This window comes from Theobroma cacao, chromosome 5, assembly GCF_000208745.1.
Source record: "Theobroma cacao cultivar B97-61/B2 chromosome 5, Criollo_cocoa_genome_V2, whole genome shotgun sequence".
Lineage (NCBI taxonomy): Eukaryota > Viridiplantae > Streptophyta > Magnoliopsida > Malvales > Malvaceae > Theobroma > Theobroma cacao.
In genome coordinates, this window is record NC_030854.1 from 37,111,360 (window position 1) to 37,129,428 (window position 18,069).

Here is an 18,069-nt window from a genome sequence, read left to right on the forward strand (position 1 = left end):
CGGATTAAACAATGGCAAACATAGTTTTCGAACTCTATCACAATTTGTACCCTTTGAAGTAGGCGTCCATTTTATCTCCTCCACCTCTCTTAATCGAAGGATTTGGTGATAATTATCTTACTTTATTACTCATCTGTTCCCTAAAATAAAACAAACTATTATTTTGTTTGTATATTAGACAAAGTCTAATCTCTATGTAATTTTTAATTAACTCTATTAACATAGGTTTAAGTAGAGTAATTATTTGAATCATCTATTGAAATTCGAATAATTGGATTCAAATAAATTGGATTTAATTAAAATAATAAAAACAATATTTTATATTTAATATACTCTCTCTTAATTAAAAAAAACGGGATTTGAATTTTTTTCTCTTAATAAAAAAAAAGCTGTAATTATTTTGGATGGAGTATCCTAAGCTTTTGTTTGGCTTTGGCTTGAGCTTTGGAACGATGCTTTTGTATAATTTTTGACCAATTTTCGTACGGCATTAGGGAATCAAAAGATAAGTAGTCAAACTATGAATTTTGAATAAATTAATGATTATTATTGGTAGCTTTCCATCATGGTTATCGTAAAACTTTATGATTATTACAAGGAAAAAGTTGTCAACAAAATCAAACCGAGATAAACGAAGTAGGTTCACGTTAAGTCCTTGCAATATGTATATATAAAATAAAATACTACAAGAAGTGAAAGAAAATATATTGAAAAAACCACTTGCAAAGGATCACATCCAATGAGGATTCCAATATAGAATAAACAATATGTCTAACGTAAAGGCATCTTATTTGTTATTGGCTTCAATGAGTTCAAAATTAGATCTTACTAGGGTTGTTTCGTTTTCTTTTATTCATATAGAATTCTGGGTAAACTTCACTTACACTTTTTACGATTTTGATTTTTTTTCACATGGTTTTTTTTTTTTCAATTGACACGTTGTAGATAATTTATGTACACGTAAGAGATTAGACTATTAACTTCGTTCGGTAAAATTATCAAAAGTATTTTCAATTCAAAATTCGTTTATTTGTTCACATTTGAAAGTATTTTTATAATTTTACCCGACAAATTTAATGATCTAATCCTTACCGGAACGAAAATTATTTACAAGATGCTAATTGAAAAAAACTACAAAGTATCATGTAAGATAAGTTAAAACTAAAAAGAATTTAGGCGAAATTTATGTTAATTTTTTTTTTTTACAAAGGAGCATGTATCTTTACCATATCGAACATGAAATTCAAAGAGATCAATTGACTTATTAAAATGTTTATATTATAAATAAGATTTCATGTATGTATATGCATATGTTTTATCATATATTAATACAACTAAGAACTAACTTACATTAAGTTTTAACTATGATTTATTCATTTAATTATAAATAATTAATCTTGCATTTCATGCTTAATTATCATGATAAAAAAGAAGTTTAAAGTTTTTTTTATTATAGAAACTATTCTCAAAAAGAAACTTTTCTAGAATAATCAAAGGCATACATACAAATAGTAATAAAAGAATGGCCTAAAAGCCTAATGAAGTGGAAAGAAGAACCTAACTAGCTATCTAAAGAAGAAGATCAAATGAAATTAAAGGGCAACCCCCACCCACACTTTTTCAAAAAAGAAAGAAAAATAATCATGGAACCAAACCAAAGAGATAATAAAATCTTTGGGGTTCGTTTGGCTGGTTTCACATCACTATCAAGATTCCCATTTTTCATTTTTATGCAAAATAGCTGCCCTAAGTTGATATAAGAGGGTACCCTACCAAACAACCCCTTATCACCAAAAGGCTGTCCTAAGAAATGTGTTGAGGCAATGAATAAGACCATACATTTTTCCAGCATTGAGTGGGCACATGGCCCTGTGCATGGATTTGCATGTGGAATTGAGATCTCCATTGTCATGAGTTTGTGCCCTAACCCCCAAACTCGACACGTGGCCAGCTAACTTCTTTGGGTTCAGTTTGCTGGATTTTTTAAAGACATTTAATTTGAACAAATTATTATTAACTTTGTACCTAATTAAGAGATTAATTTTCTAAACCAAAGTTTTCACTGAACAAATATCAATAAATTATTAGTTTGTTTCCAAAGAATTTAATATAAAAATGTTCTTAAATTAGATTTCGAGTATAGTAATTGTGTTCAAATTGTCGCAAACGTACCTAACAATATCATTGTGAAAACGGGATTAATATCGGGTAGATAATTTTATCGAATTTAGTTAAGTGAGTATTTCTTTTTAAATTTTTGGAGTTTAAATTTAATTACATCTTATCTTAATGATATGTTAATTAAAAAATAGAAAGGAAATTAAAATTAAAAAAATAAAAGAGAAGAGAAATTAAAATTTTCAAACTTTTTTTATTTAAAAGATATCTATTTTGTCTGATATTTTAAAAGACTTTACGATATTGGACGGAAAGATTGAAACTGTAAGCTCCTCAAACGACTCATGTGCCATTTCACGTCACCCATGAGGCTTGTCCTCTTTATTTCTTCTTCAATTCCAATTTACCAAAACATCCTTCAATTCCTTAATTATTCATTAATTTATCATGATTTTTTGGTAATTAAACTTAATTACTCCAATATCGCCCATTTTATACTAATACTAGTATTAATTTTTATCAAAGTTACTAAAAGTATATAAAATTTTTTAAATATCATTACTGATAAAGAAAAATTTAATATCATACTCAAGATAATTACAAATTCTCAAAACAGATTGGACATGTAATTACGATTTTAATAAAGGTAGTTTGTAAGTTTTGAAATTGATTTTAAATTTACAAATGATATGAATGAAACCCCATTATATCCCAAAATTCAAAGAGTACCTAGATTGGTACAATGTTTATCAATTAAGTTGATTAAAAGTTTTCAATCAAAAACCCTAAAATTCTTGAGTTAGGAAAGCCTATTCTTTTTTTCAGCTAGATGGGTTCAAGAAACTCTAAACCTCTTTTTGATTGTCAAAAGAGAAAAGAAAGTAAAGGGCAATTTCAATATGGAAAATTTCAAGGGACACATGATTTAGGAATTATAGTCACCCTTCGTGTGGAACTAATTGATTTTTCATAAGAAGATTTTTTTTTTCATTACTATTCTAAATCAATTGTTTCTCCAATTGTCAAAGAACACTAAACAAAGGCTTGACTTATTGCTTTGGTATGAATTTTGTATGAATGAAGGGGAGAAATTAGAGAATGAGTTGATAATTAAAGGGGACATTTTTCATACTGTTTTTGGACTTTTATTTGCTTATCAATAAAAAAAGAAAAGAAAAGTCCTTCATTTACCAAACTTTGTATAATAAATAAGGTGATAACTGATAAGTACTTGCTCTTGCTTACCCAATTCCATCTAGCAATGGTGCTATAACCACAATAGCTCTAAAATTAACAACAATTTATTTGTACCAAAACAATTATTAAACCTATTTCATTGGCCCAAAAAAAACCCCACTTTTAATCAATGCCCTTTTACTTTTAGTTAAATTTCATTAATGATCTCCTTATAAATTTATATATATATATTTGGTTTTAAAATCAATTAAACATAGGCAAAAGTGAGATGCAACAATTAGAAAGAAAAAATAAATAAATAAAGCACATATAGATAAAAATATAAAGGTTTTGGAATTGGATATGCACACATTTATGGAAAAAAAATTAGGTATTATAAGTTGAAAGAAGGGAAAGAATTGTGATTGAGAGAGAGAGAGAGGAAATTTTAAATAGGTGCAAATGTACTGTTTATAATGCATATTTGGGCACAAATTAAACTAACATGGAGCTCAATTAATGGTGGTCTTTTCCTGCATTAAAAAAATTAGGGTGCTTAGCTTCCTATTTGTGATCTCTATTCTCTCAAACCCAAAAAAGATGCATTGGTTCTGCTGAATATGCTTACTATACTATAAGCTTTGGTCTGCAATAAATTGTTTAAAATAGAAAGAAAAAGAAAAGAAGTAGATTCGGTTTTACTACCTTATTTTGTCAAATTTAATCCAAATCTATATTATTTGTCCATAAAAGAATGGGAATAAGCTAAATAACCTTTCTCGGATTCCTAATTAAAAAAAAAAACTACTTATAATTTTATAAAATTAGAACAACTGAAGTCCAAGTATCACTGGTTCAATAAACATTTAAACCTAAACCATACGGCCATTAAAAATTTAAATTCAAATTGCTAATACTAATTGACTTAAATTTTTATATAAATCTTAACAATTATATTCCTGTTTATTTTTTTTCTCTCCTTTATTTTTTGTTTTTTAAGAATGATCAAGTCAAAAACTAATATGATCATATGATTGGACTTAACTTAGGTAATCATTTAAAGAGATTCAAATTCAACAAACTTCATTCAAGTTAAAAATGATTGTTTTATTTATAATTAAATTAAACTTCACCTACTTTTAATAAATATAATATCATTAAATATAAACTTGAAATTGACATAATTGTATACTTCTTTTTTTTTTTTTGCAAAAACAATTATATGAATAATTTTAAACCTGTCCCACTTCTTTTCAACTCACTTTATCACAACAAATTTTCCTTTATAGAGGTATTCAACATCAAGAGCTTTCTAATTCAATGTGGCTTGGCAAGTAAATAAAGTTTGTTCTTTGCTTCTTTTATGAATTGTAATTGGCTAACAGTCAATTTTTTAGAGAAAATTTGATTAAGAAATTTGGGGGCATAAAAGAAAAAGGTATTGCAACAATTTCAAAGTTCTAATTAATGTTGTAATTGCATTTATAATGCTAAATTGAATACTAGCCAGCAAATTAGGCCAAGCCTCCCTCCTATCAAATGCTATTCCTCTATTCTCCCAAGTTGCCAATGGCAGATTCAGCTATATTATCAAGCAGCCATTTTCTCCCATATTTCCCAAACAAAATTATCTCTTGAGGACCTTCATTAAAACCTTGTTTGCACATATTTGGTGCCACACCACCACAACTCATGGATTCTTGTTTGATAGTAAAAAATCAAAATTGTTTGGTCATGTTGTTTTCCATTGAATTCTCCTATTATCCAAACAAATACACACGTACAAATGATAAAAAGGAAAAATCTTTCGGTTAAATCTTAAATATCTGTATTGTCTATATGAACGATAAAAAAGGAAAATTCTTTTAGTTAAATCTTGAAAATCTGTATTAGCTATTAGTATCATATTTGGATTCAAAATGTATAAAATTCGCATCTTAAAGGTAAAATACACGCGCCTCAATTTAAAAATCTAAATTTGGATTTTTCAATTTTTTGAAGTCATATTGTAGATAAAAATAGGAAAAAACTTGATAAATATAATGTTAATTGGTAAAGGAAAAAATCCAAGAAAAAGGAAAATGGAGTTGGTTGGGTAAAACAAGTTGGATGGTAGGTTTGGTTTGGGTCCAAGACAGAGAGAGAGAAAGAGTGAGAGAGTCAGATCTTTACAATGTTTGGCATAGTACTAATACTGGTATCCTTTCATGTCCAAATTCTAACATGTAAAAAAAAACTGGATCATGATACAGATTTGAGCATCAGACTGAGGTGGGGTCCATGTTTCTAATGATTTACTTTAGTAGTCATTTTAACATATATTTTTCCAGGGTATTTCTTTATAGGGAGGAGAAGAGATTGATCTTCTCTCTTGTTTGTCATGTTCCTTCATGGGGGTGGGTGGTTTTCTGTATCTCCTCAAAAAATGTGGCAGGGTTTGCCTAAAACCTTGTCTTCTAACTCAAAATTCTCTCTTTCTTTCATGTGAATAATTGATCATTTCTCATCTCTCTTTCTCTCTCTGTCTCTCTCTCTCCAAAAAGGTTATAAAAAAGTAATAGTTTTCTCTCTTTTTTGAAAAAAAAAAACCATCTTTTTTTCTTTTTTTGTGTTTTCCACATTTCTCACCCTGTGTCGGAGAAAACAGCTTACAAGGAGAAATCTCTGTTATAACAAGGAAAGGAAGAAAGAGGATTAACATAAAACAAGATATAATTTTTTTTCTCTTTGTTTGGAGGATGAATGGTCTTTTACATCTTGAACCAGATTGCTCTGAGTTTGTTGAAGTTGATCCAACTGGGAGATATGGCAGAGTATATAAACTCTTTTCTTCTTTCTGTCTCCTCTCTGAGTTTTTTGAGTTGAAGTTTGATTCTTTGGGTTTACTTTTCTGTTTTTTTCTTTTATTGCAGTATAGTGAAATACTTGGAAAAGGAGCTTCAAAGATAGTGTATGAATCAAAGCTCCAATATTCTTTCATTTATTTGAATACCCAATTCATATGTCTTCATTATATATGCCTCTTATGCATCATTTTTACAAAATTTGAGCTCCATTGGATCTTTCCAATGAGTTCTCTCTCTTTTCTCTTTTTGATTTGTGAGTTGTTGGGTTGTTTGATTGGAGCAGTTACAGAGCATATGATGAGTATGAAGGAATTGAAGTTGCTTGGAATCAAGTCAAACTCTATGATTTCTTGCAGAGCCCTGAAGATCTTGAAAGACTTTACTGTGAGATTCATCTCCTTAAGACATTGAAGCACAAGAACATTATGAAGTTTTATACTTCGTGGGTTGATACTGCCAATAGGAACATTAACTTTGTCACTGAAATGTTCACTTCTGGAACTTTAAGACAGTAAGAAAATCTGTTATAATCTTGTTTTGATGTTAATTTTTTTTGGTGGGGATGTTCAGATTCCTGATTTCTGTATTCGGTTCTCTTGATTTTTGAGCTATGGTAGGTATAGGCTAAAGCACAAGAGAGTCAACATTAGAGCAGTGAAGCGTTGGTGTAGGCAGATCTTGAGAGGACTTCTCTATCTCCATAGCCATGACCCCCCAGTGATTCATAGAGATCTAAAGTGTGACAATATTTTTGTCAATGGGAACCAAGGAGAAGTTAAGATTGGTGATCTCGGCCTCGCTGCAATCCTCCGGAAATCTCATGCTGCTCACTGTGTTGGTATGTTTAACTTCACCAAATTTCATGATAACTAGAACTGGACTTTTTGTTGAGATGTAGAAATGATTTCACTATGAAACAACGTATCTAGTTTGAGAAACACTTGACCTTTTGGATAGTTGGTGGGTTACATTTGATGAATAGAAAGTCAGATTAGATTTCATCTTACTTTTGGGCATTTATTGTACAGGGACACCAGAGTTTATGGCTCCAGAAGTGTATGAAGAAGCCTACAATGAATTAGTTGACATTTATTCATTTGGGATGTGCATCTTAGAAATGGTTACTTTTGAATATCCATATAGTGAATGCACTCATCCTGCTCAAATCTACAAGAAAGTTATCTCTGTAAGGGCTTACACTCTCCTTTATTTGACTCTCTCCTTTTTACTTTAGTTCACCTGCTGAAATGCCCATATTCCATTAACACGCTTTATCCCTTTAGGGTAGAAAACCAGATGCTTTGTATAAAGTTAAGGATCCAGAAGTACGAAGATTTGTTGAGAAATGTCTGGCAACTGTGTCTTTGAGGCTCTCTGCAAGAGAGTTGTTAAATGATTCTTTTCTCCAGATTGATGATTGTGAATCTGATTTGAGACCTCTAGAATATGGGAGAGAACTTGATGAAATGGGTCTTCTCATAAGGCAACCGTATCTGGAACTTCATCACAGTAGTAATTCTTATAGTAATGGATACTCAAATGGTTATACTTATGAGACCCCAAATGAATGGGGGTATCATCCTGCTGAAATTGAATCAAGTGGTATTGAGCTTTTTGAATATCACGAGGATGAACATGCTGCAAATGTTGACATAAGTATCAAAGGGAAGAGGGGAGACGACGGTGGTATCTTTTTGAGACTCCGAATTGCAGATAAAGAAGGTTAGATCATCTTTTCTTCTGAACTTTCTTTCTACAAATTCTCAACTTTTTCTTTGTGGAAATCTGACTCATATTTGCTGTCAACTTGCAGGTCGTATCAGAAATATATATTTCCCTTTTGACATTGAAACTGATACAGCATTGAGTGTGGCTACTGAAATGGTTGCGGAATTGGATATCACTGACCAAGATGTGACTAAAATAGCAGATATGATTGATGGGGAAATTACCTCCTTAGTACCTGACTGGAGGCCTGGGCCAGGAATTGAGGAAACACCCCGCTTTGCAAATCAAAACTTTTGTCACAATTGTGCTTCCAACCGTACATCTACTGGTTCGCTCTTGGAATATTTGACACATAATGCAGGTGTCAAAGACTTGCAACTTCTTCAATGTTGTAGAAATGGATGTGCTTCAATGCATGGCCGGTTTGAAGAGATCACTTTTCAGGTTGAGGAATCTGAGCATTATGTGACAGATGGTGCACCAAATGAGTCAAGCCAATCAGACAATTTACATTACCAGGAAATATGGGATCAGCATGAAAGCCATGAACTTAGTCCGGTGGGCTCTAGACAGAGCCGTTCTGATGAGGAGTATGAAAAATCAGATCAATCCTTCTCGGCAAAGGATGAGAAAGAAGTGAAAGCAGAAAATAAAGTGGCATCTAGCACAAGAAATTCAATACAATGCCTGACGGGTTCTCATTCTTTCTCCACAGTTCATTCATTATATTGTGATCTCTCAGACAATTACGACAATGAAGTCCAGCAGGAGCTGAGATGGCTTAAGGCAAATTACCAGATGAAATTAAGAGAACTTAGAGATCAACAATTAGGACTTGTATCAGACTCTTCAACTTGTGGTAACAGAGATAAGAAAAGAGGTGATGAGGTTTCATCATTACCAACTTTTAGTAAGTCAGAAAGAGACCAAGGACATGAACTTAAATTGTCTGCCCATGACAAGCATTTTAACTCCGATTTCCATGACTTTAAGAATAAGAGCTGCCCCAATTCGAAGACCCAAAGGGCCCGGTATTGCGAGGCGATGGAGTCTCCAAAAGTAGAAGACATGGTCACTGCTCAGAGTTGCTTCACTGGGTCACTGCTTCCACACTCTCTTCACAGGACAACATCCCTTCCAGTTGATGCTGTTGATACATAGATGTATAAGGCTCTACATTCTTTTGAACTTTCTGTACACTTTATAGAGGCTGTACAATATGATATCCACCCTTTTTTGGTCGAGCAATGTCTATTTCACCTTCAATATTAATCTTCCCTTTCCTACTCTTATTTTAGAACTTGGGAAAAAGATGTCAAGTCATAATCATGGCTTAACCAACCATAATGCCTAGTAGAGTTTTTCTCTATAATATCATAAAGGAACTAATACACACATCATCACCATCAACATGTTTGAGATTTCAAATGATGATGATAATTGTAAGCCATTGGAATAAAAAGTAGTATTAGAGAGAATTTGGTAGCTTTCAAGTAGAGATGATACAATCTAAGCCTTATAAAGCCACCAAGTATGACCTGGACAAAGTAAAGCCTGTAGGCATCCAGCAATTACCTTAAAATTTACCAAACACAGTATCTAAAAGCCTAAAAAGCATTGGCATTGCCTGTGAGTTTGAGTGGATGATGCCTGTTCTAGCTGGCCAGGTCAATGATGTCCTACAAAAAGAGAAAGGGAAAACCAAAAAAAAAAAGGTGGTTGCCAGGAGGCCAATGAGAGGTTTTTTAAGAGCTTTAGCCTTTGATGCTTACAGGCCCCACAGTGTCAATTATAGAGGGGGAGAGAGGAGGATTCAAAAGAGAAGTAAATTACATGGACCCACTGCCAAGCTAGGAGTATCCTGTTCCATGCATGCTAATCTCTTCACAATCTGGGGGTTGCCCACAATGACCAAGATGTTCCAATAAAAGGTATCAGGTCCACGAACTGACCTCATTTAAGCTGACTTTGATGCTATCTTTTCAAATAATTATTCTACAACTAATAACAATCCTTGACAGATTGTACAAGTATAGTACAACTACTTTGAAAGGGTACTGATTTGCTTTTGGTCAAAGTTTTCAAATCACTACTGTTATAAAGAATTGGACGGAGTTTCCTTCACGGCTCCAATGGAAAGATAATGTTTTTCTTTTTAGTAATAATTTGAGAGGCAAAGTGGAGACCAACTCACCTGGTCTAAGAAAAATTTACCAACTTTTTTATACTTGAAAATTCAGTCTAAAACAAAAGGGCAGTGCTTGTATTGAGACAATAACTTAATAATACTCAAACCAACAAAAAGAAAAAAGGAAAGGAAAAAGGGGAAGTAAATAAAAGGTATTTTGTGAATAACCCATTATTTTAAAGGGAAGAAACATCCTAGAACAAGCAAAGAATTAAGAAAATCTAGGGTAATTGGACAATGATTTTTTGGAAAAATCATAACCAAATAAAATAAATATTACTTAATTAGAATCTCCCAAAAGAGTGAAGGTGAAGCCAACGTCTTTGACTAGTTAAGTCAAAGCTATGACAACAAGCAAAACAAATATGTTTCACCCTCAAGCAATAGATTTAAATATAGCCTTATTTACCAATAAAATTTAGAAGATTTTTAATGATTAGAATGTGCATAGGTTCTATAAAGAAGATATACTAAGAAAATAGAAAATAAAATTAATCAAAAGTTTATAGTACTTCTGTCCTGTTTTCTTTGTCTATCTTTCCTTGTTTTAAATGTCTTAAAATGAAATAGTTTTTTATTTTTAAATACCACATACTCTTACTTTTTTATATTATAAAATTATTTTTCATGATTTTTTACATAAAAAAAATCGAACATTTACCGACGGAAAGAATATAATGTATTGGTCAAATAAATAAGCTTCAAGGTCCTTAATTTCTATGTCAAGTGGAAACAAAATTTAACCAAACAAAAAATGAAGAAAAGAAAAAAAAAATTGATAAAAAATTATGGGATTATATTAAGGAAGATTTATAATCTTTCCTATTATTTAAAAATCACTTTAATGGGTTGTGGATGGGGAATTAGCTGTGTGAATATGCTTAGAGACAAAGAGGGAAGCATACTTTTTAAATGATTGTGAAATGAGAAACATTTTAGTTTTAAGTTTTCACTTTCACAGATTCATAATATGATCATGACAATGATGTGAGGTTTGTCTCTTTGTCTTTCTCCTTTTTTATCCTTTTCATATTCTTTCTAGTAAGTAATAATTTTTGAGATTACAATAACACCAAGCATGAAAGAGGTGGTGGAATCCTCTGGGGCATGAAAAGGGATTTCTTTTTATTAAATTCAAAAGGTAGTGAATTTACACCTAGCTAGACAACTTACTTTTGGCAAATCAAGCTACTTTAAAAGAATTGAAAAGGGGCAAAAACAAAAAGGAAAGATGCTTCAATGGACCTCCATTTGCCATGCAAAAAAACATTTCTTTCACTCAATTATAACCAATTTTTTTTCCTTGATAAATTGGGTTATTTCCCCCAAAAATCATGAAAGCCAACTTGGATGGTATGTGGGTTAGAATTGGCCCCAAAAAATGGGAATTATGGGAAGGTTGTATTCTAGTTTTCCATTGACTCAATGCACATCTGACTCTTAAAAGTATTATTCACATGGCTTGAATTAAAGATGAATCTTCCTTGTATTCACACCCTGTGCATTTCACATGCAACAAAACCTTATTTGTATCTTTAGCAACTTTTGGCTAATGATCTTGAGTCTTTACTTGTTCAAAGTTATGTTATAAAGCAATGGTAAATAGTAAACAAAGTCACATTCCATTAAAATATTAACCAAAGGCCAAAATAAAAGTAACACCATTCAGATATAAATATTTGTTATTAAAGTAAAATGATTTACTTTAATTCTTCATAAATGTTATATTTTTGTACAAAAAGAATGCCGACGGCTCGAATATAAGATCTTTACCCAAATCCCATGTCACCCTTACCTTTGAGCTAAAACCTCAGAAAAATATTTCATTCATAAGGGTGACAGGATCATTCAAGTGAGAATCATGAAGCTTGGCTTCATAAAGGCACTCTTTTAATAAGTATGTGACTAGAAGTCAAGCTCCACAAACCAATCATTGTTAGGAAAGATTATGTGCTGGTCAATCAGAACTAATACTGAAATGATTGCTTCACCCTTAAAACGTTTATCACAAAAACTGAAACAGTTGTAATCAAGATGGCCTAAGACCAGAGCAAGAAAAAGTGAAAAAGCATTGACAAAGTCAACCACAAATTAATGAAGCTAAGTTCTGCAGCATTAGAACAACTTGTCTAAGATAAGGCTGAACCAAAGCTTAACATAAAAAGTCTAACAGATTAAGCTAATAAGCATATAGAAACCCTGACATGAAAATGAAACAGAAATCTAAGGAATTTTCCAACAATAAAGCAAAAGGAAAGAGGAAAAATTAAACACAAAAAAAGGAGAGGAGGAAAATAAAAGAACTTACAACCAGAAACTTGTACGATTCTATCAACTTCCCACCACAAGATTAAGGACAAAATAAAGATAACAAATGCACTTGGCCTTATCATGAAGCTGCAAAATCTGAAAGAGTGGTGAATGTTAGGCACAAAGTCCACTATTAGAGATAACGACAATACTTTTAAAGTTAAGTCAACTTCTAGTCACTGTCAAATAGTCATTTTCATAACAAGACATAAACTGCTAACCACACCATCAGCAAACAGGCAAAGAAGTAAAGTCCCCTTCCTCGAAGGACTTTGAAAATATCCGGTACCTCAATCCTTAACTAGTTACTAGTTAGAGTAGTTAAAAAGCCCCCAAAATGCTCTGTGCATCGCCTAGATTCAATAAAACAGAGGCTGTGATCATTTCATGACCATCTTTTATGATTACAAACCATATGAAAATGATAGATAACCACCTTCTAGGATATATTCTTCATGAAAATTACTTACCCTGATAGCAATTCTGGAGTAAATTTCATTGCAAAGACTAGTTAATAAGAGACTTTATGGAAAACAATGCAGTCAAAGGCAGAAGGTGCGAAACAGGTGCTGGGACTGTTATATTGCCTGAAGGGTAAACAAAACGCAAAAGCAGAGCTCTGAGGTGAAATATTATTGCCAGTGGTCAAAAGTCTTCGAGTTGGATCAGAGAAAGAAAAAGGAAAAACAAAGACAATTTAACCCCAAAAAAAAGAAAAACAAATGCTTTCAAGAAAATATACACCTTCTCTGTTTATATGTTTACAAATCCAGTTCAGTAGACCACATCTAGTCAATCTTAACCTTTGTATGCCAGTAAACTTTTATTATATACATTGAACCCAAGGATCTAAGAAGCAGTTCCAATTAATACCTCTCATGAGAGAATACAAGGTACCTAGTTATAAAATTTTATAGAGGCCTCAAGAGCGGGTAGTCTTCAAGTAGTTCCCGCTCTGATAGTGTGTCATTTTCATTCTGAGGTGTCCACAAGACCTCAACTGCCTGAATGACAGAAAAAAAAAGAGATCTTAGCAATAAAATTAGCAACCTCGACAAGTCATGATACAGGAATATGCCAATTCTTACAAGTATTTTGCTTGTTGGGATGGAGGCAAGCTTTTGCAAGGCTTCCTTTAAGTCTCTACTTCCGTTTATTGGGGGCAATTTATGCAATCCTTCAGCAGCCACTAGAATTGTTATCTGAAAATTCAGAAATTGGATATAAATTAAAGAAAGAATTAGAGAACCAAAGAGTTAACTTGAATTTTGAGTCCTCATTTCGTCTGAACCTTAAAATGGGCAAGTCTATCATGATTGTTTAATTTCATAGTTTAAGCTCCTTAAATAACAGGTTAATAGCCATACCACTATGTACTCATTGCTAAATCCACTAGCTTTCCGACTTGTTGTGCTCTGCCTTTTTATATTGTTCACATTCACAAGAGTCTCTTCATCAAATTTACCCCGTTCTTCAATAGAGAGTTGATTGAAGCGTTTCTCCCCATCATCTATACTTCGTTTCGCATCCACCTGCAGAATATATCACATGTCACATCTATATTAGTAACCATGAAGTACTGTTAACTAAAGCTCATAAAAAAAAGGGGGTCTAAATTATCATGGAGATATATTTTTAATGAAATTATTGCAATTAAAGGACCCCCTAAGTGAGATGCTCAATGAAAGTATGCAAAGAATGAAATGGTCCTGGATGTCTCCTATTTGTATAAATAAGAAAGAGAACTGAATGTCTATAAACCAAGATCTTCAAAACAGAAATCTTATCAGGAGCATGATCCTTAAACTGAATACTTACATCAATGATAAGAGTTTCTAAAACAAACAGTCACACAAACACACACTCTGAGAATCCCTTCCCCACACCAACTCCCCCCAAAAAACCCACCCTGTACTCCATTTAATAAGTGAAGCACCCTGTATGTACCCACCAACTTACATGCATTGCAATGTGTGGCTAAGTATCGTTCCTGAGAGCATTATATGAGTGCACAAAGAACCTCTATATCTACCAACAAGCATGCCAGTGTCCTTGAACATTTCCCCAAGACTCAAGGTACCAAAGAAATATAACCGTATGCTGTAAGAATTTCACCCACAGAGACAAACAAAACATTCCAGAAAGGCTAACTTACAGATGAATAACCAGAGATGCAATAATCAGGATGGCGAAGCAAAGCTAGCGTTGTCTCTGCAAAGCAAACAGCAAACAGGTATAAAAAGAAACTTCCTTGGTACACATAGTCAATCTGACAGAAAATTGTCCATGATATGTTTAAGAAGATCAGCAGAAGATACATCACTAAGTACCAGGCCACCCGATACATCTACAAGTATTTCTAAAGGAAAGCAGAAAGAAGAAAGATCAGACCCCAGTTGCCCATTTATTGCATGGGAAAAATCATTTGCCCATCAGCAATATAAAAGGAAGCCATGTAATGAATCACATCTATGTGAATCTTAATCAAACTAAAGTACTAAATAGGGGGAAAAACCTATGCCTCTTACTAAATTACTAAATAGTCATAATTGTAAGACAGCAATTTGATTAGATATCATACAATCATTATTTTCTAAGCTGATTGCAGATCAATAAATAGCATATCTATTCTATACAGCTAAAAGCTTGTGCATTGCCTCTTAGGTAATCATCTTTTCTTTATGACTAAGATCAATACTGGGATATTAGTGTCAAGATGATTGCTACAACAGTTAAAAGGGTAGCTCATTTTCATATATAACATCTTGCCATTTGTAATCTGCATAGTGTGAAGAACATCTACCACTGGATCCAATACAAAAGACTCAAATGCTTAAGTGTAGACAACTATTAGAAAGCTTTACCAGTCAATACAAAGCTTAGACCCTCAGAGGTAGAAGTATCAGCAACTTCAGCGATACGATTCAAATCCTTCTGAAGAGACCGTCCCATGCCCAACAACCCAACCTAAAAATGGAAATGAAAAAGGTTGCAAATCAATAAATGGAAAACAAGTTCCATTGCAAAAGTGATGGTAATTTTGCACCATTGCATGCATCTAATGATTCTTGTCTAGCTCATTTTATATAAAAAATAATCTTACAAAATTTAGTCTCAAACTTGATCAGAAAAGCAGTCCATATGCACTATTTGAGTTTCCAAACTCCATCCAAACCCACACTTGAGCAACCTCCTGTATATCATTTCTGTTTTAAATTCAAACTATGCAGTCATATTCATAATTTTTCACATGTTAGTTAATCCAGTATTCATCCAAATTTCTAACATCACTACTTCACATAACTCCTAACGCATAATCATAAATAGAACACATCGCATCAGTAGCATTTTCACTTGGGAAGTTGGATGTCAACTCATTCATATGTACCAATTATGAAAAAAAAGGAAACAATTCCTTAGAAGACAATCATTTTCTTTAATCTAAAAACCAGTCACACCATCATTACTACAAGATCAGTATGCACAAAAGATTGTTTCTTTGAAATAACAGAACAAACAGTAATTGATTCATTAATGTTAAAAATACATTTGGGACCTTTATCATCTATGGAGTCGCAATTTTAACTGAGATAAAACCACACATCCTAATTACCGAAATTAGCAGAACCACTACACTACTTAAAGCAAAAGAAACAATAACTAAACCAATGAAGCAGTCCAATAAGAAAAAAGAGGGAAGAAACCAAAAACTTACTTGAAGCTTAAGAACGCTAGTCCTTTCACTAGCAGTAAGCACACTACTCTCAGACCTATCCGAGAGAAACCCAGAAACCAAAACAAACGCAGCAAACCCAATCAAAATCAAGAAAAAACTCGACCCGGCACCAACTCCAACCCCAACAGCTGGCCCCATATAAAACCCACCACCACCACCGAATGGAGCAGGCGCATAATAAGGAACCGAGTACGAAGAAAATCTCGACCCTCCATTTCTAGGCACCGAATAACTCCTCGAAGACGAAGAACTCGAAGAAAAAGACCTTCCTCCCATCCTCCCACCTGATGCAGCCAATGCAGCGTTATTAGGATCATACATTAACAACAACCCCAACAAAACCGCGGCTATAGCTGGCTTTTTCAACGCGTTCAAAGCTTTCGAAATCGTCTCAGCAATAATCTCGAATGGATGTTTACCATCCGAGCTCGAACTCAAATGGTTGGAATCCAACTTCGAGCTCTTCCTCTTCTCGGGCAAGAGGAAGCATCTAACATTGCATTTAGTGGAGCCTTGGGTTTGAAAAGTCAAGTTCCCACTAAATTTAGGTAAGCGAGGTGGGGAAGGAGGAGGTAAATGACGGGGGAAGTAGTGCTTTAATTTCAAGGGATTGGATTGGAGCAAAGAAGAAGCAGTTGTTGCCATGGGGAGAATTGCGCAGGGAGGCGTAAGAAGATATTTTTTGCGGGAAATGGGGAGATGAGGAATGTTTTGTGTTAGTCTAATTAGCGGAGAAGAAATCTGGGCGATGGTGAAATTGGAGGGAGTTGTGGCCAGGGAAGGGGCCGGGTGGCCTTGTTCTGTGTTTTCTCAACCTCATATTGATTTGTACATTTCAATTGGAAAATTAACTCTGGATTTTCAAAAACAGAGGAAACAGAGAGTAGTTTTCCATTTTTTCTTCCTTTATTTTTTTGTTTATTGCTGACACGTGTAAACGGATATTATCTACATAAACAATAGGATTATGTAAGATATCAATTATCCAATTTGATTATAAAAATATTTATTTTTATTTTCATATTATTTTTTATTGTATATATTATTTATTTTAATTTATAAAATTTTTAAATATGAAATTTGTTTAGAATTTATTAATTTAATTTTAATTATTAAAATATATAAAAATAATTAAATTAAATTATTTATTGTTAAATTTGTGTGGAATTGAATCGAGTTTTGTGATGTGCTTTTATCATTTTTAACTAAATAAACATGTTTGAATTTTAATCAAGTTTTACTAAGATATTGTTGATTAGATTCAAATGGAATATATTTATTAAATTTGATAATTGGGATATCCATTTTGTTTTGTTTAGTATTGATAATTTGTAAGACAACAGAGATATGTATTAAATTTTAAGGTAAAATACATTAATCTTTTAACTTTTAGCAATAATTATATGTAAATTCATTTTTTTTCAAAATAAATATTTCGTTTCAAACATGTAAATGATTTTAATATTTAAATATAAAATATCTAAAATACTTTTTTTTTTTACTCTTTTTCATTCTCTCAAGTTGACTTTCGATGTTCCCTTACACCAATCGATCACCTCGTGGTCGTCGGATGTGACCATGAAATGCTAAATCCTACCAAATCTCCCTACGCTCCCTTGGGAACCATTGTTGATTGCGGGTGGTTGGTAAAAAAGTTAAAAAATAAAAAAATTAAAATAAACAATTATAATTTATATAATGATTATTTTTAAATTTAATAAAAAATAAAATTATTTTAAAAATATTATTAACTCGTCAAACTAATAAAAATATTAATAATTGACTATCTGCAGAGCTTATATGTCATATAAAAATATTTTTTGAAGATGAAATGATTATTTTAAAAATTAATAAATTTATGTATAATTATCATCAAAAATCAAAAAAATCAATGTATCGTACTCTAATTTCTATTATAACCAACTTAGTCTCTCCTTCATTATAAAATGGGTTATAAACCATCTTGC

At 32.4% G+C, this 18,069-nt stretch overlaps 2 protein-coding genes across 2 annotated transcripts; one reads left to right on the forward strand and one right to left on the reverse strand.

The window, feature by feature from the left end:
* LOC18600244 (probable serine/threonine-protein kinase WNK9) lies at positions 6,033-9,154 on the forward strand. Its single transcript, XM_018122017.1, has 7 exons — positions 6,033-6,107; positions 6,207-6,244; positions 6,424-6,651; positions 6,758-6,978; positions 7,169-7,326; positions 7,424-7,862; positions 7,954-9,154. Exons 1-7 carry the CDS (start codon positions 6,033-6,035, stop codon positions 9,027-9,029), a joined length of 2,235 nt encoding a protein of 744 aa, XP_017977506.1. The 3' UTR covers positions 9,030-9,154.
* Positions 13,063-16,929, reverse strand: LOC18600245. Its single transcript, XM_018122437.1, has 6 exons — positions 16,082-16,929; positions 15,231-15,333; positions 14,522-14,577; positions 13,734-13,898; positions 13,455-13,568; positions 13,063-13,370 (listed from the first exon to the last, which is right to left on the reverse strand). Exons 1-6 carry the CDS (start codon positions 16,745-16,747, stop codon positions 13,278-13,280), a joined length of 1,197 nt encoding a protein of 398 aa, XP_017977926.1. The 5' UTR covers positions 16,748-16,929; the 3' UTR covers positions 13,063-13,277.